Source organism: Egretta garzetta, unplaced genomic scaffold (assembly GCF_000687185.1).
Source record: "Egretta garzetta isolate BGI_Z169 unplaced genomic scaffold, ASM68718v1 scaffold348, whole genome shotgun sequence".
Taxonomy (NCBI): Eukaryota; Metazoa; Chordata; class Aves; order Pelecaniformes; family Ardeidae; genus Egretta; species Egretta garzetta.
In genome coordinates this window covers 134,658-154,402 of record NW_009260620.1, presented here as the reverse complement: position 1 = coordinate 154,402, position 19,745 = coordinate 134,658, and the positions used below count along the sequence as shown (strand labels likewise).

General features: G+C 54.3%; 1 protein-coding gene across 1 annotated transcript in view; it reads right to left on the bottom strand.

Moving 5' to 3' along the window:
• The window catches only part of ADAMTS10 (ADAM metallopeptidase with thrombospondin type 1 motif 10), a 63,328-nt gene that overhangs the window by 22,916 nt on the left and 20,667 nt on the right, over nt 1–19,745 (bottom strand). The window contains exons 4-12 of the mRNA XM_009645281.2: nt 18,958–19,322; nt 13,264–13,423; nt 10,984–11,201; nt 9,637–9,720; nt 9,125–9,270; nt 5,592–5,635; nt 4,257–4,362; nt 3,952–4,098; nt 2,053–2,194 (exon numbers count right to left, since the gene is read on the bottom strand). Coding sequence (XP_009643576.1) covers nt 2,053–2,194; nt 3,952–4,098; nt 4,257–4,362; nt 5,592–5,635; nt 9,125–9,270; nt 9,637–9,720; nt 10,984–11,201; nt 13,264–13,423; nt 18,958–19,322 — 1,412 coding nt within the window. The remainder of the gene's footprint in view (nt 1–2,052; nt 2,195–3,951; nt 4,099–4,256; nt 4,363–5,591; nt 5,636–9,124; nt 9,271–9,636; nt 9,721–10,983; nt 11,202–13,263; nt 13,424–18,957; nt 19,323–19,745) is intronic.

The window sequence follows — 19,745 nt, the reverse complement described above, 5'->3', positions numbered from 1 at the left end:
CGCGTCCGCCGCTTGCTCCGGTGCCGGCCGAGTGACTGCCTGGCCTCCTGCCTGCCCCTACGGCGGCGTGACCTGCAAGACAGCTCCCGGTGGGTGTCTGCCTCCGGTCAGGTAGCAGCCTGTTCATCGCACCTCCGGGCTCACTTCAGCCTTCCAGCAAGGCGTTCCTCTGCCCCACCAAGGGCTCTGCTCTAAACAGTAACCGATACCGCCGCAGGACCAACTGACTCAACGACTGGGAATCCTCTGTGCTGGTACCAAGAGGGATGAAAAGATGAGCCTGGGATTTCTCTGCTTCTCTCCTTTTCCTGGGGCTGTGATAACAGAGTGACACAGGGCAAGCTGGCAAAGGAAAATACTGCAGAGTCTGCACCGAGGACTGCAGCTCTGAGGCGCAAAGGGATTTAGGTTCCCAACTCCTTCAGCAAAGCCCAGGTGCAGCTGGCTTTAACCAGTGGAAAGGAGAAAGTCTCTCCCATCTTCAAAAGGCATCTCCCCCTCCATACTGCTCCCGGAGAGCCAGCGTGACTACTGGGAGCTCCTGGATATTCTCTTCTCTCCGTGTCACCATGGGAGAGGACTTCCCAGCTTCCACCAGTGACAACCGTTCGCTCTGTCCTCGCCCTACCTATTAATCACCCGCCCTGTACTGGTGTGGAGGAAGGGATCCTGCCGTGTTTGCGCCACCACCCCAGACTGTTTACAACAGGGCACAGGATGGGTGGACTTCCATGTTTACCCAGGTTTATCTGCACACGCTTAAGCCCTTATGCCCTTTGGGTTTCTCCCAAACAACAGGCAAGACAGGCTGGGCTAGAAGGGTCACCACAAGGACATCTTGTGTTTTCATGCTACTTGTATATATACAGGAAGTGTCTACCCAAGTTAAAAATTAGGTGGGAAACAGGCATGTAAACGTGGAAGGTTTCCATTTTGCTGCCTCTGGCCCAGCCGAGGAGGGGCATGGGCTGCAGTCGGTGGCACCTGGCATCAGGTACCACGGCCATGGGATTCAGACCCAGATTTCTCCTGCTGCGGCTCTGGGCACCTCAGGAGACCGCATCTGCCCCATGTCTAGTGGGTTCTGGGCCCCTGGGCCCTGCCAAAAGGCCAGGGAGAGCCCAGCTTTGCCCTCTGTTCACCAAGGTGAGCTGGTGGTTTAGTATTTAACCATACTAAACAGAACGGGTTCGCATGGGGTCACTTCAATGGCAGCATTGGGCTTGGATTTATGTGGTTGCAAGAGAAATTAACCCCTGATCTGATGTGTTTCCTCCTTCACAGCTTTCCAGGGCTTGGACTGGGATGGGCGCACGTACATGTGTTCATCAAACACCGCTGCCTGCATATCTCACTGATGGCTCCTCTTTTCTCCAGGGGAAAGGGGATGTGTTAACGAGCTCAATTAGCCCTTTAGCATCGATGCTTCCCCTGTGCCCCTCTGAGAGTTGGCAACGTCCAGTACGTTAAGAACAGCAAAATGTCAGGCTGAGATCTTTCCTCCTGCAACAACCTTTCGCGGATTCAAAGATCAGGGGATGGCAGGGGGATGGCGGGAGCGGCTTAGGTGGGCAGCTGTCCCTCAGACAGACCTACAGCACATCGACCCGCCGGGAAGGAAGAATTTTCTCCTCCTAAGTTTGCACTAGCAGCGGAATGACTTCTAGTAAGGATTATGAAAAATATGCCTGTGTACCAACCCCCTGCTGAGAGAGGGGTCTGGACAGGGGGACTGCAGCTTGGCTTTCAGCTGCAACCCTTGGGGTCCAGCAGCAGCCAAGGTATCAGGCAGAGGCAAGAGATCTCTTCCCGTGGGAATAATCTGACTGAAACTGAGCTGGGGTCAACCCTTGTGGATGGGAAACGACCTCCTCTGTCCTCTCACAGGGAAGAAAGGCAAAAAGCTCACAGGGAACGTGCCAGTGCCCTTCGTTTGAAGCAGGACAGCAAAGCGATGTGGGCAGCAGAGGAATGGCCCCACGGCCTCTTTGCCCTTGTAGCCCCTGTCCTCCACCCCCTGGGAACCGATAGTAAAGCAGGAAGGCTCTCTACCCCGTATTTACACTGGCGAGATTTAACTCCGTACTGGAAACGGCACTGCTCATCTGCATCGTAGGCCTGTCCTGGAGCCACTGTTGGGTAGATAAAGTCTTGCTTGGGAGGAGCGTTGTTCAGGCATAATCCCATCCCGGAGCTGGAAACAAGAGAGGAGAATCATTGCTCAGAAAGGCTTGTAGGAGAGCACGGAGGTGGAGGACCAGCAGCAGGCGCTCCCGGCTCCACACGTGAGCTCTCACGTGCTTGGCTGCTTGGGGGGATAATCCTACCAGCCTCCTCTGGGCAAAACTGGTGCTGAGAAAGTGCTCCCAAGTCTCTCTAGCTATGCGCCTGGGGCTGGGAAGCATGTGCTTGCTCCTAGGTAACTCTAGAAGTTTTAACCCAAGGGCTTTGGAGGCTATTGCCAGCCCCTGGTTGTCCTGATGTGTCCCAGGTCCAGCAGGGACGTGCCCAGGACCCCCGGGGCGGTGGGTAGGCAGAGGGGCTGCCCTCCCACCCCACGGCTTCAGAGCCCCAGCTGGGAGCAACCAGAGGCGCCGAGCGCAGAGAGCCCCTGCTCTCCAAGCCTGTCCTTCTGCATGCCAGAGCTTGGTAGGAGTGTCCAAATTTTGCAAGAAACACGTCTTTCCCTCCCCCTTCCTTGCTGCTCTCAGAGCTCTCCCTAAATCAAGGCCCCTGTCACCATTCCCCCAGCCCTGTGTCCCAGGGTCTCGCATGCACCACGGCCCCATTTTGGCGCAGGCTCCCAGGGCTGCACTCAGGCGGGGGTGGCCGGCACAAGCCGTGGAGAGGACTGACATGAACTTGCCTTCCTCCACCAGCCCCAAGGAGACCTCAGGGTTACCTGAGGACACGGCAGCCTCTGCCACGGCGCTTTCCCGGCGCTGTCCGTGCAACATGCCTTGCCGTGGTGCACGTCCAAGGGGCAAGAGGAGGGGGACAGGTTTTGCCGTAGCCAAACGTGAGCTGCCAGACGTGGGATTTGGTGACGAGCTGCACAGTTTGGCCAGGCTTTGCGGGGCAGGCGGCAGCCCCGCGGGGAGGTTTGCCTTTGCTGCCCCTCTTGCAGCGTTACAGCAGCAGCGTCTCTGGTAGAGGGCTGGCATTCATCCGGGGACCTCCCGTCACAGTGACCCCGCACACTCGCTTCTTCCAGTTGTGACTCAAGTCCTACCCAGTCCTTCTGTTAGGCACTGCCTGCATTGTAGCAAAAACCTCACCAAAATTAATCCCAACGGCTCATTTTATGATAGAAACCCTGGGGACTGCCCGAACCCTGGATGGGAAGCTCTTCCAGGGTGCAAAGGCATGACTTAAGCAAGGTGACAACATCAAAACTCTGGGGCTTAGGAGCCTAAATCCCTTCTCCTGAATCCTAAAGGTGCTTTGGAAAAAAAAAACAAACCAAAAACCTTTCTCCGACATTTCCTGTTCACACCTAAACACTCTCCTCCTCAGTGTCTGGAGAAGCTGCCTCCATCATGCAGACCCAGTCCTGTCTCCAAATCTTCCTTCCCCCCCGCACCAACCCTTCTCCACAATTCCTGGCTGAACTTCAGAAACAGCCAAATGCCTCCAGAAGCCATCAATTTATTGGTGAAGTTTCTGGAAGTGGGGAACCTAAATAAAGGCCTCACAGCTGCAAGGTAAATGGGGTTAGTACCTTCGGCAGGCAAGCAAACCATGGGAACGTCTAAAGGAAGGAAGGAAGGAAAGCACATGCTCCTGGGGATAGGGTGAGATGCTGGGAGACAAGACAGAAGGTGCATGGGCTGTGTGCTTTGGGGGCTTTGCTTTGGCTTTACCCACTCCTCACGAGCAACACTGTGAGAGGTTGGAGGTGTGCATGGGTTGCAAGGTAGAAGGAAGGGTAAGGCGAGATGGATTCCTTACTCCAGGAAGCTGGTGATGTAATCCCGACTGCACGTGGACCATACAAACGGGTTGGTCTTCATGGTGATGTGAGCAGCCATGAGCTTGGCTGTTTCTTGCCCACGGGAGCCACAGCTGTTGCCGACCCCATCGTGATTCATGCCAAACCTAGAAAGCATCACCAAGGCGATAGAGGGATGATCAGCTGCTGTGGTTTTGACACATCTGGATCATCCATAGGAAGGATTTTTCAGCTCCTGTTGGCAGGAGCAAACCAAAAACCCTGTGACAGCCACTCCCAGGGACTCTTCTGGTGCAGTACTCACGTGTGGCCGATCTCGTGGGCAATGGTGAAGGCTGTGGCCAGGCCAATGTCCTCGTTGATGCTGCAGCTTCGTTCTCGTTCGCACATCCCACCGACAGGGGCCAGGCCTAGGGAAACCAGGTAGAGCTGTCACATAGGGTCAGCACAAAGCATCTGCAGGGGACATGGGTGGTATTTGGGGACTATCTGATGTGCTTCGCACTCGCTGACTCTGAGCATAGCCCGCTGTCAATAACAAGTTTCTTCCCACCAGTTGCACTGGGCTTTGGGATGGACCCATGGCTCTCACGGGCTGTAGGCATGTGGACACTCAGCACTGTCAACTAAATTAACGATGACAGGCTTCGAAATGCTAAGAATAAGTCAGACTTTCTGACTTTCATATCCAAATGCCAAACTGTGCGTAGGCGGGAGCCATCCCTGTTACAATATTGGCATTGCTGGTGGGGGAACCTGAGATCAGCTGCACCAGCACTTGGGCATCCGGACTTGGCCAGGGCAGCCCGGACAACTGAGTAAGCCAGGATCCAACCCAACCATCCGTGCTTGGTTCTGGCAGACATCCACCATGATCAGGAATCCAGACTGACTCCAGCGGGAGGGCTGGACCATGCAGGAATCCCCCCTGAATTGTGGCAGCAGATCTCCCCAACCCTCTGCCCATACACTGTCCCACCACCACAAGCTGTGCCCGCTGCAGGCGGCCAGGGAAGGAAGAACCTCTGCTAACGGAACGAATCGAGCCGGCATGGCACCTCCAGGCCTCAACCTCCCAGGCACCTCATCTGCAGCCGCATCAGGTCAGAGATCCACCGACTTCTCCTTTTTAACTGCCGTGATTCAGAGCAGTAATCCCTCCCTGACTGCTTAGTCTAGACCAGGGCAAGACAAATTAGGAGCTACAGCCAGAGCGAGCTGCAGGGTCTGTCTGCGTCTAGCAGTTTAAATAAAGGACTCCCTTTATAGTCATCACAAAAAAAGTCTTATTTCTCTCTGCTAAGCCAGGAATATGGACCAGCCCTAGATGCGAGCGGTTCTTAATCATCAGGCTGGACCTGACCCAGGGGTATAACGGAGAAGTGTTCCAGAGCCCATCTGTCCTCCGGGTTGCTGCTTTTAGTGTTTACAGAAGTAAGGAGGCTACACAGTCGAGCAGGCTGGAAACCACTGGCCTGTTCCTGGCTCTGCTGCCGGTGCTTGTGGTAGCATTGGGCAAGTGCTTCCCCTCAGCCGGCTCGCTAGGAAAGGGGAATGGCACAGCCCGCCCTCGCCACGCTCCCCAAGACCCATGCACTGGCGAGAAGCACTGCCGAAGGGGCAACAAAGTCCTACCTACCCAGGGTGCCGCACGGTTTGTTCTTGTAGATGCAAATGTCGTATCTGCAAAGAAGAGAAGGCAGCGTTAGGAACATTTAGAATTTTGGTGGCTCCAAAATAAGCGCATCTCCATTTTACCCATCTGTTCACATCCAAACCACTTCAAAACAGCCCATGGCTGATGCAACGCTTCTGGAATAGAAAGTACCGACTGCCACAGGTAAGGTGCTTCTGATCCGCGTTGTACAACCCCAGGCTGGGGCTCACTCTGGATTTTTAACAATAGCTCCTGTCCCTTAACTATACAGAATCACAGAATCACAGAATGACCAGGGTTGGCAGGGACCTCCGGAGATCCCCCAGTCCCACTCCCCTGCTCAAGCAGGCTCACCCAGAGCAGGGGGCACAGGACAGCGTCCAGGAGGGGTTGAAGATCTCCAGAGAAGGAGACTCCACAGCCCCCCTGGGCAGCCTGGGCCAGGGCTTGGGCACCCTCACAGTCAAGAAGTTCTTCCTCACGTTCAACTGGAACCGCTTCTCCTTCAGGTTGTGCCCATGGCCCCTTGTCCTGGCGCTGGGCACTGCTGAGAAGAGTCTGGCTCCGTCCTCGTGACCCCCACCCTTGAGATATTTGTAGGTGGTGATGAGATCCCCTCTCAGCCTTCTCTTCTCCAGGCTGAACAAGCCCAGCTCCCTCAGCCTTTCCTCCTAGGGGAGATGCTCCAGTCCCCTCATCATTCTTATTGCTCTCCTCTGAACTCTTTCTAGGAGTTCCTCATCTTTCTTGATCTGGGGAGCCCAGAACAGGGCACAGCGCTCCAGGTGGGGTCTCACCATTCACTCACTGCCACTATAGGGCAATGCTGAGCGGGGTCAGAGGTTTGGTTTTGATGAAATGTGATAAATCAGCAGGGACAAGGCTATTCCAGCCTTGAAGCTCTTTGGGTTTGGGTGGGTGCTCCAGCTCTGCTCACTAGCACTCAGTGCGCTCCCAGGAGCTGGTCAGTCTTCCCCTGGGAGGCACCGGGCTCCGGGCTTCGCCCCAGCAGCGCAGGGTGGAAGAGGACCGGGCCAGCCTCCTGTCTGTAAACTCAGGTCCCTTGCAGCAAATCCTATCAATCAACCATGGATTTTTAAAAAAAAATAAAATAAGGAAAACCTTTCCGTTTGAAAACATGTTCCATTTCAAAACCCACTGTGGTTTTGTTAGAATGCTGAAGTGATTTTTTTATATTTTATTTTTTTTTTCAGTTTAGTTCTTTACTGAGAATTTTCCAAACAAATTCAATATGGGTTGATTCAAGATGACTCTTCCCTCTGTTCCTGGCCTCGACTTCCAGCCATTGCATCAAGGAATCGACTGTTTGCACATCGTTAGCTGCGTACAAGGAAAAGCTAAATGAGGACAGCGAAGTAAAACCTCCTCCAAATTGAAATGCAGCACCCTTGCAATGGGACACAGCGGCAGCTCCAAAAGAGACCAGTTTGGGACAGAGAGCGAATATTATAATTTAATTGTGGAGATGAACCACACTCCCTCCCTGCCTCTGCTCAAATACCTTCTGGAGAAGGTGAGGCTCCACAGATATTTGGGTCTTTGCAAAACCTGGGCTGAAAGGGGCAAGGCTAACACTGAAGCCTGCGTGGGGCGGGCAGGCGGGGGGCCTGGCAGCAGCCGGGCTGCGATGCCCCCTGAGTGGGCTTGGCGTGTTGCTCCTTAGCCCCGAGGTGCATTTCAACCCGCGGGCAAGCTGGGCTCGGAGCACCGAGGGTGCTGACTGCGGCGCAGGTTTGGGGGACGCGCGCACGGCGAGCAGGACCATCCGACATCGCTCGCCCCGGCAGCCCTATGGGGACAAGAGTGGGAAGGAATCAAGCCGACAGCACACGATGGGTTAAGCATAACGCGTTCCTGGTGATGGCTCCTGTCCCTTTGGCCCCTGGTGCTCTCTGGAAGTGTCCAAAACTCTCACCCCCGGCAGGAAACCAAGCGAGTGAAAAACATTTGTTGCTTTGTTTTGAGCGAATACCGTTAAAGCCTTCAGAGGCTCTGGTTTGACACGTCCCTGCAAGAGAAAAAAGCCCGCAGCTCAGCAAGATGTTATCGGGAGACGGGGAATTTATTAGAGACGGGGCCGGATGCGCTGGTGCTGTCCAAGCCTGGCGCGGCCGGCCGGCGAGTCGCTTCGGGTTAGCTCAAACATCTGGTGGGAGGCCGAAGAACGCGGAGCTGGCGTTTACGTCCCACGCGTGTGGTGGGAGGGAAGGAAAAGCAGACGCTGCAGCCCCGGGAGGGTGAAAAGCTGGGGCCGAGGGGCCTTTTGCTCGCTCCTCCCCTGGTTGCTTGCAGATTCTCATGGCACAAACTCCCCGGGAGGGATGCGCCGGGCTGCACACAGCTCCCACCACCACCGGGAACTGGAGCAGGAGAGCGGTGCATGGCGCCAACAAAACCGGCTCCCGCTTGGAGGCTCCCCTCTCCAGTGCTTTCATTTTATTACTTTCTTCCACTCCGCAGGAGGGGGAAAGAAAAAAAAAAAAAAAAGGCACAAACAAATACTGGGTTTGCTTTTGGCTTCTCCCCAGGCTGCTGCCCCTCTGCCCAAGCAGGGTTTATGTGGGGACTGGAGAGCCAGTGTCCCGGGCACCGCCACGAGCTGCATCTCAGCACCCTTCATCCCCTCCGTCCTTCCAGCTCTCCCTTCGGCATCCTCTGTCCTCCCAGCCGGCCCTCCGTTCCTTCCACTGTCCCTGCTGTCCTCTCTGCATCTGCTTCCTTTCCGACCACCCATCCGTCCTTCTAGCCATCCCTCCCGTACCCTCTGCCGCTCCAGGCTCAAGCACCCATCTATTCTGACAGGGGTTATTTGTCCTGCATGTGAAGGTTCAGACCCCTTCACCCAGCTCTGGAGGTCTAACTCAGCGTCCAGGTCAAGCTGCTGACCTAGACTGCCATTACAGGAGCGCAGAGACGCAGGCAGGGCAGGGCTGCTCCTGTCCTAAGGGAGTTGGGATGAAGTCACTACTTGAAGGGCGTCCATCAGCTACCAAGGAGAGCGTTCAGCCCTACCCGTAGGCACCTACAATGAGGTAAGCCAGAGCCTGTACTGTCAGCATTCTGTCACTGTCATGACGCTCAGGTCTCACTTGTGTCCTCTTCTCCATCCTTCTCAGCAGGGGCAGATGGGGCTCTCCGTTTCAGTAGGATGCCCGATGCTCCACGACTCCAGGGTGGGTTCTCACACATGCCCGACACTGCGCCGTTGACTTTTGGTGCACAAATACCCATGGCTGCAAACTAAGTTCCTTGAGAGCACGAACAAGGACGGAGGGAAGACACTGGAGGACGATAACTATCTGAACTGCAATAATCTGCATCGTTGCAAGGGAACTGGCAAGTGGCCAGCCTGATGGACAGCCACTGCCAGGCAACTTGTGGTGGAGCACATGGGAAGGAAGCCTCGGATGAACCGCTTGGACAGAGATAGAGGACATCTGCCCAGAGGATGCCCCCCGTGAGGACAGCGCTGCCAGGGCTGGGCTCAGGTTTACCTGGTGATCAGCACCGCAGTGTCGTGGTTGGCTATGCCGTTCTCGGGGATGGCGTTCCCGTTGCCGTTCCTGTTCACAATGGATTTCTGCCACTTGCAGAAGCTGTCCAGGGATTTTCCGGCGTGGTGGTTAATCTCCAGTGTGGGCTGGAATGGAAGCAATATGACAGTGTGTTCCCAGGAAAGCTCTGATATGAAGGCACGGCCTATTCCCATACCAGCAGAGCACTGACACCAGTCCGGATTTCCCCACCTTTTCATGGGAAAGCAAGACTTTAGGGGGACTAAGGCTACTTAAACCTCCCTAAAGCCACCTTATTGTAGAAACAGGCCTCAGAGTCCCAGAGGTCTCCTCAGCCCATAGCCTCAACCCAGTCCCCATCGAGAGGATGTGGTGCACCCAGCAGACTGCACCGGGGGGACCTCCCGGGGGTGACATCCAGGGGGAACACATGGACCCACAAAGGAAGTGCAGACGCATGATGGAAGTGGCTCAGCAAAGCCCCCCCTTACCTGATCCTCAGTGAGGAGAATCAGCCGGGTGACCAGGATATTGACAATATTGCCCAGACTCGAGTCCTGGAAAAGTTTGGCAACCTGACCTCCAAGAAACAAGAAAAGACGAGTCTTAAAAATGAGCTCGCTGCTTGGGTGACAGTGCAATTGGCGTGTGAGCTGGCACATGCTGGGCACCTGGTGGAGGGAACCGGGGCTGCTTCGTTAGTGTGGGCCGCAGGGTCTGAATGTGATCTTTTTCGAAAGCAGAACTGGGTATGGGACTCCCCGTTATCACTTGGATTGCAGAGCCTGCTAAATCATGACCTCAGCGTCTCCTTCTGGGGAGATTCGAGAGGTGAAGCGGACATCCCACAGCACCTGCTCCTTGCCTGGAGCTCAGGTGGGGAAGCCCCAGGGTCCTGGCATTACAAAGCCACGGGGATGAAGCTTTGCTGGCTGCCCATCGGCAGGGAACGACACAGTCTTTCTCAGAAATCTGCCGCCAAAGGATGGGTGTTTTACAGCAGATGAAACAGTTAGAACCAGCATTGTTTTAAAAATCTGGCATCTGCTTTAGAAATGCAAACAGAGCAAGCCATGAAAAGAGATCCTGCAGAGGACAGGACAAAGAACCATCACAGAGGGGCTTTCAGCGGTTTGATGGATAACTTCCAAGCCTATCTCACCTCGAAGGAGGATTCAGCATGGCCAATTCAGGCTGTTAATGCATCTCGCCTGGTATCCTGCTGCCAGCAATGACCCAAATCTGATGCTGCAGAGGAAGCTCCTCTGCAGTAACCCAGAGACACGGGCAGCGCCGTATGGAGGAACCAGGGTATTTCTCCCTACCCCTCACGCTGATCAGCCCCCAAGCGTGAGAGCTCACTGTCCTTATGCTTTCCCATGTGTTTCGCAGCTTGGCTGGCCCTATTTGCAATGCTAATTTGAGATGAGAGATGCTGTTCAAAGAAAGGGCTTTGTTCTCCCAGGCTAGATCTGGCCCGTAGCATGGTCAGAGGGGCCAGAGTTTACCTCTCCTGCAGTGCCTCCCCTATACAACAGAGAGTCCCTGCAGGCTCCAGAGTGTCACTGCTCATGAGCGGCGGCAGCAGTGTTATCGGGATTTTTGACCCAAACCTCTTGCACTGGGAATGGGGAGAAGCTACTGCCATTCTAGAACAGATCTGATTTCCCCACTGTGTTCCCCTCCCGCTTGTCTTCTCGCAGGAAAAGTACGCGGCACCCTCTGCCAAACCCAAACATTCGGGGTGACAAACAGGATTTATTCCTGCTTGCTCCCTGCTGCTGGGTACGTGAGCCCCCAGGGTCCCCCGAGGTCCATGATGTGGTTATAACACTTACAATATTCATGATGGCCAGGATGTACTGCTCTATGTCCCGTCGCCCGTGGTAGCCCACCATCATTTTGTCAGCCACCACCAGGGTCTCCACATAGCGCTCTGTGCTGACGGATCTCTTCAGGGGCAGCTGGCCCCGCTGGCTGTGGTTGCCCGACGGCTTTAGAGGGGAGGGCTTCAGCGTCCGCAGCCACCAGTGTCTCCCTTTCCAGGGCTTCTCATCTGAGGCGGGAAAGAGGTTTTTCTGTTGCCCTCCAGCAGCAGTTCAGCAGCGCTCAGAGGTGAGGGGTGCACAGTATAAGCTCGGTTTCAGGGAAGGAAAGGCTACTGCAAGGCTCTTCAAGCACCACGTGTGGACCCAGCAAATGCCCCCACTGTCACCGGACAGATCTGCTGAGCTCTCCCTGCTGCAGGCCAGGGCTGTCCCCATGCTCCTGCCAGCCCCGCTGGCATCCCGCCTGCTCTCCTGCCCTCCTGCTGCCCTCCAGGCACTGCAGGCAGGGGCATGCACCCGTCCTGCTGCAGCGGCCCCACCGCTTCGCTGCCTCCGTCACAGGGAAGAGCAGTGCGGATTTAGAAACAACACAAGACATAATCTGAAAATAAAGCCATTGCAGATCATTTCCTCTTTCCTTTTCCTGCCAGGACCTGAATTTAGGACTTGGCTTTTCCTCCACAGAAATGGCTGCAGCCTCCAAAGCAGCAGCAGCAGGAGGTTTGTAGGACTTTGCTCCAGGCTTCAAGTGCTACTGACCCGACCCTAGAGATGTCCCCAGCAGGACCATCAGCTCCAAACACAGCCTGGACACCACCACAGGGCAGGACAGCTGACTGGGAGATCACAATCACCCTCCTGCCCCATCAGGAAAGCTGGCTGAATCCCCCTCCTCTGCTCTGATGCTGGATCATCAAACATCCAGCAAGACTGGGAAGATGGGAGAACACAGGCGGCCCCACAGCCTGCCCAGCTCCAGCCCCTCCAGCTGATCAGAGGGAGCTCGTGGGGATGCTCGGGCACTCAGGACAGGCCCAGCTTGCAGGGCAAGGGGACGGGGTGACTTTGCTGGAGCCAGTTGCACTGCGGTTGTTCTGAACTGTATTTGGCCTGTGGTTCCCACTGCATGGTCTTTGCTTTCCAAGAAGCAATTAGGAACAGGCTAACTTTCGTCTGGAAGCTGGGGAATGTGGCAAAGAGTCAGCAGAAGGGCAGTCTGCTGGCGCTTTGTCCAACATGACTTTGGGAGCTGGGACAGGAGGAGCTGGGACGGGGAAGCACAGGTTGTCTCCAGAGATGCTGGCAGGTCTGGGGACACCCAGACCTCTTCAAAGTGGGCTGGCAGTGCCCCAGTGTCTCCAGAGGCTCCATCCCTTCCAGCAGTGACTCCTCATCTCGTCAAGTGCCACTACTGGGGCACTGGATGAGCAGCCTGAAGTGACACATGAACCTGCCAGGAGCAACTGGGAACAACTCTGCTTCTGCATCCAAAAATTCCAGTCCATAAAATGGGAGCTGGCCCCTCTGCAGGGATGGCATCTCCTCTCATCCTTACGGAGTCAGGGGAAGCCTCCGTAAACTGAGGGAGCAGCATCCTGTGTGCATGCACCATTTTGGTGGATGGAGAAACCTTGCACGTTCACAAGGGCCAGGGATTTCAGCCAGGCTCTGGGACAAAGACTATCAAGGACAAGAAGGGCACAGGCACGTGGGGAGAAGCCAGGGCAGACACATGAGAGTCCTTTAGGAAGTCAAAGGCCTGTAAGCATAGAAATGGGGTAGATGTGCAATTGCCATTCTCCATAAATGCCTCCCAGAGCCAATGTGACCAATGGGATCCCACGTCCCACCCTACATGGCATCTTTCCACCTGGTCTCTAACAGCAGCAGATGTATCTCAGCATGGGCATAAACTTCAGCGACTAAACCCAAAGACAAGTCTTTGCTGAACATAAGTAAGCTATGATTTCTCAATACCCTGTAAATTGGCCAAATCTGGGAGGATTTTTCTTAAGAACAATAAGAGGCAGTTTTTTCTCTTCTATTCCACGCTCTATTTACAAATTTAAAAGCCCTGCTGTGAAGAAGGGAGTACAAGAGCTTTCCAAAGACCAGGCCACCAGAAATCCTTAACATGGGTAAAAGTAAATGCAGAAAACTTTCTTGAATGCAGGAGATAAACTTGATTCTTTGCGATACAGAGCAGTGTGGACCTTCAAAGCCTGGTCTACTGGGGCGTTCCTAGCCTGCACTGTGATGGATTGAGGACGTGTTGGTGGGCACAGATACCTAGCACACCGCAGGCTGCGTCCATGTGTGGGTACTGGAGAGATGATCGCTTGTACACGACGTGGGGGCTGCCCTTGCCCTCGCTCCCTGCGCTGACGTTGGCTCCTGGGCTCAGTGGTTCAATGAAATATTCCTCCTCGTCTGCGACGATCACCCCGTGCTGCAGAAGGAAAGAGAAGGAAGGCGATAAAAGAGGTAGAGAGAAAACTTGGTGGCTTCTGGTAATGAGCCTTCTGATCATCAACCACTGAATTTCTGTGGACTGACAAATACTTTGGAGAATGTGAAGGAATCCTTCATTTATGCACAAACACTGAAATGTATGAACCTACAGACCAGAGAAAACCGAGCCAGATGGTCGTGGATGCCTTGGGACATCTGTGTTCACTAAAGTCCTCTGGAAATCAGTCTTTCCTTGCAAAATTATGAATAAGTTGTTTCCTATTCCACCCACTCAGTCTAACCGAGAGCTCTTGGTGGGATCCTAAATACCGTACCTTCAAACAGCAGCACAACCCAGCAGTGAGATTCACCTCCAATACATTTCCACCTCACCGACAAACCTTCAAGAGCAGTTCAGGACCATTGCCACCAGCTGGGAAACTGGGGCACAGAGCTGCAGGGAAGCGTGGGTGCTCAGAGGCTTTTGGGAAACACACTGAATCTTTAAAATCTGAAGTCCAATTAGCAGCGAGGCAACCAGCCTCGACCTTTCTCTGCAGCCTGAAACCTGCCTTGTGCCCCGTAGGCATCACTGCCCCTTTTACACCTTGGACTGGCCACCACCTCAGCCAGATGACCTTGCTTCTGCTCCCATATGTGTCTTTTGTTGTTCTCCCTGATTTTATTCTTTGACTGAATGAACTCAGCTGTGAGCCCAGACTTGTGAGACAGTGACAACGGGGCAGGAGCAGACCCCAGCAGGGTGAGCAGCCAAACCCACCGGGTGCTTGCAAGGTTGCTCCTCTCTGGCTGGTCCTATCCTCACAGCAAGCTTTCCCTCTACTGAAAAAGTCTGAGCAACCTAAAGAGTTTCTGGCAGCCCAACGCGATTGTATTGGGTCGAGCTGCACCATGCTGTGCTTTCTGTTGGTGTTTGGAAAGGTGTGGATAACGCGCCAAAGTTTTGGCTACTGCTGAGCATCAAGGCTGTGTCTCCAACATTCCCCCCACACGCCACCAGAGGGCTGAGAGGGAGGGGCAAGACCTTGGGAGGGGTTGTAGCCAAGACCCCTGACCCAAACCGACCAAAAGGATACTCCATACCATATGGCATCGGCTCAGATATAAAAGCTCAGGGAAAAGGAGAAAGAAGCAGGAGGGGGCATTTGTCTTTTATGATGTTTTGTCTTCCGGAGCAACAGCTCTGCACGCTGAAGGCCCGCTTCCTGGGAAGTGGCTGGGCATCGCCTGCTAATGGGAAGTAGAGAATAAAATCTTGTTTTCCTTTTGCTACTGTGTGGGGCTTTTGCTTTTTATAAACTGCCTTTGTCTTGACCCACGGGTTTTCTTTCTTTTCCATTTCATTCTCTCCCTGCCTGGCCGGGGAGCGATAGAGCGGCTTGGTGGGTACATGGCGTCCAGCCAGGGTCAAAGCATCACAATGACACAAGTAGAAGCTCCATTGCTGTAACAACTCCTGGCACTGAATCCCATCAAACTCCAAGAAACGTGGGCGGGCTATCAGCTGAACTTTACCAGCAAGCAACTGAGGCACTGAAACGTGCCTGACATTGCTCAAGCAGGACTAGAAGTATCCTAAAAGTCTCAGACCTACGTTACCCAGCTGTCCTCCCACTCCCTGTGTGCAAGCATAGCTCTGGGTGCAGGGACACCCCCATTCTGCCATCAGCCCTGCACCAGCCTTTGGATGTCCCAGCACTTTACCAGCTCCCCTCTGTGCAAGGAGCACGGGAGCCCTGATCTGCCGGGATGGGGAGTGCGGCAGCAAGTCTCCGTAAAACATCTTGAGGTCCTTGCACGGAAAACACCACCTGCGTAATGGCATTATTCCTGGGCGTTCGTGGGGGAGAGCCCCTCTGGGGTGGACGCTGCCTCTGGAATAGGTCTCTCCCCCTCTCTCTCCCTGCCATGAAAGCTGAATTGGGGCAGTGTGTGCGCAGCGAAGTCCCCATCTCCAGAGTGCTGGGGGATTTCCTCCTGCACCAGGCTCTGTTGCTCTTGGCTCGGCTCCACCTTTTCAAACACAAGCGAGGTACTGTGAGGTTAGCCTGGCGAGGGCTCCAGCGGAAAGCCGAGTGTCGGCCTGCGAAGCCAGCTGGCTGCCGGCTTTGTGGGACGGGGAGAAGGAGGTCACCACCGGCTTGGGGCAGAGCAGCAGGAGGGGAGAGTGCGTCCTGCCCAAAAGCCATGGACCGCTAGAAAAGGGCCGTTCTTACTTAAACTCAGAGCCTCTGCAGTGTGCGAGAGGCAGGAGGCTCCACCGCCTGCCTGGCATCCTTCGGCAGTGAAGCTCAGCCATCACAGGAGTCTGCAAACTGCCCCATCGCTGACCCCAAAGCCTGAGCTCTGAGGTCCGGGTGCTGGACGTGACACAAGCCTGTTGAAAGGGGGTGGCGAGAAGCCCTTGGAGAGATCCCTGTGGCTTGTGGGGGAGCTAAGCTGGATATCCTGCCTATGATTCACCCAGGTCATCTGCAGAGCAGGGATGGTTTATGCTATTAGCTTATAACCACACTTCAGAAAAGCCCAGCCACATACTGCAATTCAGCTCTTCCACCTCCTCGTACGTACACGCGAGCAGCTCGACGTTGGCCGCGGTAGCGGGGCCATCTGCCTTGCTTCAAGCATCCTGCTGACTTCAGGGGGGCTTTTCGGGTGAAAGCACAATTTCAGCACAGACACACAGGGTTGAAACCTGGGCTTTAAACTGCCCTTTGCTGAGCTCTGCCACAAGAGGGAAGAGAGTGGCATTTCCCTCCTAAAGTTATTTTCTCCTCGCTGTCATTTTTTTTTGATGGTAGGACACAGGTCCTTGGGATCTCATGCAGCAGTGGGATGAAACGCAGCTTTGCTTAAGACAGGGATTTCAGCTCCCGGCCAGGCTGAGGTAAAGATGCCCAGGCTGCTCCCTGCAGGCTCCAGCTGCTTCATGCTTGGCCCTGCGGGCAGCTCAGGGCTCTGTTTCCATTTTGGAAAATGGACCGTTTTGCTCTTTGCTTCCAACAGCTAAAGCCCGGGTGATTTTAGCCCCGCTCAGCCTGAAGGACAGCACGGTGTGCCCTCTGCAAGAGAGGCGTGGGGTGAGCCACACTGCCCGCCTGCCTTCGGGTCGGGTCTTCCAACAGCTAAAGCCCGGGTGATTTTAGCCCTGCTCAGCCTGAAGGACAGCATGGTGTGCCCTCTGCAAGAGAGGCATGGGGTGAGCCACGCTGCCCGCCTGCCCTTGGGTCGGGGTGATGGTGCCTATGGCTGGGAACACGAGTCGATGGGAGCGTGCCCAGATATAGGCAGTCCAAAGCTGGGGTGCCGAAAGGTGCGAGTTAGTTCGTGGGTGTTTGAAAACAAAGTGGTTTACAGCCTTGCGGACACAGAAATTGCATAGGGATGTGGGAGTTTGAGGACAGGAGGATGGCTTGGAGCTTGTTACCTGTTTTCACAGCTTTGCATTGGATGCTTCCATGGACGCAGTTGTCCCTTTCCCTCCTCCTCGTGCACAGCTCACCCCATAACCAGCACCTGGTCCCTACCTGTGCCCATGCAACCACACAACACAACCCCCTTTGCACCATCAGCGAGTCAGGTCTGCGCAAACGTGGGTCACCGTGTGCAGTCCCCCCTTAGCATGGGTCAGCACAAACCTGAACCTCGAGACCTCAGCAACTGGAGACCCTCTTCTGTCCCTACGTGGCCCCTCCAAAGCGGATCAATGCCTGCCTGGAGGGGAGTGTGTTGCAGCTGAGGGATGGCATGAGCAGATCGCTGTTACTGCTCAACCAGAGCTCTGCAACTGGTCTTCTCTGGTGGCAAGTACAGCCCCCACTCTTCCAGCTAAAAAGATACCAGGCTCCTCTTGTCCAAATTCCTGACCCTACAGACCTCACTAGCCCAGGAAACCTCCTCCCCACTCCCTGCTGACGTCCGCAGCTCTTGAGGGCAGAAGGACAGAGTTCAGGAAAAGGAGAAGTTGTTGGATGACCCCCCTGTCCCTCTTTGTGCCTGGCTGGATTTTCCTCCAGACAGCCCCTGGTATCTCTCCAGAGCTAAACACAGCCTGTGGACTAAATTATCCCTGGACCAGTGCTGCTGGGCCATTGCTTGCCCTGGACTTGCTGCCTTCTGAAACGGGAAGGTAGGCTAATGCCAGACCCCTCCTGAGCCAGCAGCATCCAGCTCACCCTTCTGTGCTTTTGTGAACACCAGCAAATTGTCTAGGACTTCAGCAGAGTTCCCATCTCTAAACAAAGGGCTAACGAGGGAACCAAGAGTTTATGCGGCTCTGAGTTTTGGCTGTGAGATAGAAACATTAGACTCTATGATATAATGAGTCAGATTCTCATTTCTGTTAATAACCCACAGCACTGTTCTGGCAGTGTAATTTAGCAATAAATCAAACGTGAATTCATTCCCATTTGGAAGCTCTTCCACGCTGCCAGAATACTGCTAAGAGGTGGGGCCGTAGCATAAACATGAATCTGGCCTACAGCATCTTTTTCTACATGTTACCCCTCCAAGGGAGCCATCAACCTTGGGATTCGCTAACAGGGTACATTTGCTTCATCCCTCCATCTGGCAGGTCATGAAATGCACTTTGTGAGCCAGAAATATCAGAAAAAATCACAGAAAAATAAGGATGGAAGTCCTTAGCCTATTCCCAATGCTGGAAGAGCTAATGAATCATACCTGGAGTATTTCTGAGAGGCATTTGTCTGGCCTATTCTTAAAGATCTCCAACAACGTAGAGGCCACGTACTCTCCAAGCAAACAAGTCCAGAGCTCAGCTATCCTTACCACTAATGTCTACCTTTAAGCTTTCTTGCTGATATTTAAGACCACGATGTCTAGCTCTTAGGACATGCAAAATCAATCATCCCCACCCTCTCTGCAGCAGCCTTCCTGGTTTTGAGGAATGCCATCTTGTCCCCTCTCGATGTTCTCTTTTTCATATAGAAAAACCGATTATTTCAGTTTTTCCTCCAAAAGTCACATTTTTAGCTCCTGAAATCTGGACAGAAGTGACTGGGCATGCCAGGAATTGTAAGCATCCAAATGCACTTTCGACATTCCCAGCTGTGCTGTGCAATTCCTGCCCTCCTGCACTTCTTCCTCGCTAGCACACGTGAAACAGATCTTTTGCTGTTGCTGTTGGAATCAGAGAGGAGAGTTCTCCGAGAGGCAGAATAATGGTCTAGAGCCTGGATTATCCCATTCCAATTAAAATTAATGGAAAAACACCCACGGACTTTGGTAGAAAGTGGACTACAAGAGAAACACGGATCAGGAACCCCTACTGATGTAGCGAAGGGTTGTGCCTTCTTCACCCTCCGTTGACTTTTGATGCCAGCGTGCAATATTCTAGCTTGACCCCAACCCTGTACCTTTCCCACCACCATGGACCCACCTGCTGGGACCCAAACCGGGTTCCATTCATCAAAGAGGCTGCAATCAGCTCTCTGTTATGGGCAGCTCTGGTTGTTAGTAGTGCCCTTGGCTGGGCAAAATACAGAGACTCACCAGTCCATTGCAGTTGCTGATGGCGACCTTTGAGTTCAGGTACTGGTCCTGCAAGTGGCCCGCGTAGTGGCAGTCTTCATGGAAATCATGTTGCCAGTCCACGCCATCTCGCTTCCAGTATTCAACAGTGAAGTGCTCAGCCAGTAGGTTGGAGTGCAGTGTCAGGTTGAGGAGGAACTGGGTTCGGTGGGCAGAGACTTTGTAGAAAACCTGCTGCTCAGATGGCTCGTAGGGCAAGGAGCCCAGACTGCGCCGAGGACGTTGCTTCAGCTGGCTTCTCACGTCAAAGGTAAGGAAGTCCCCGTTTTGGTCCACTTGGATGGGGAACGCAATTTCATAGTGATCGAGGCTGGAGAGGAACTCCTCTGGGGAGGGAAAGCAAAGACAGGAGGAATGACATTCTGCAAAGAGAGTCAAAATCCCAGCGACTTCAGCACAGAGCTGGCTGCACCTGAGCACAACTGAGCCACAGCCAGCACAAGGTGGAGGGACAGGGTCCTGCTGCAGAGGGTCTGCTCTGCCCTGGCTGCAGGATCCTTGGAGTGTCCCCAAAGGCCTTCAGCCTACACAGCCTTGGGGTATCAATAGTCTTGGAGGCTACAGTGTCATCTTCAGTGTCCTTGGCCCTTTCAGGGAAGAAATTTTTCCCAATGTCCAACCTCACCCTGCCCTGGCACAACTTGAGGCCGTTGGCCCTCGTCCCATCGCCCCTTCCCTGGGAGCAGAGCCCGACCCCCCCGGCTCCCCCCTCCTCTCAGGCAGTTGTAGGGAGCGATGAGGGCTTCCCT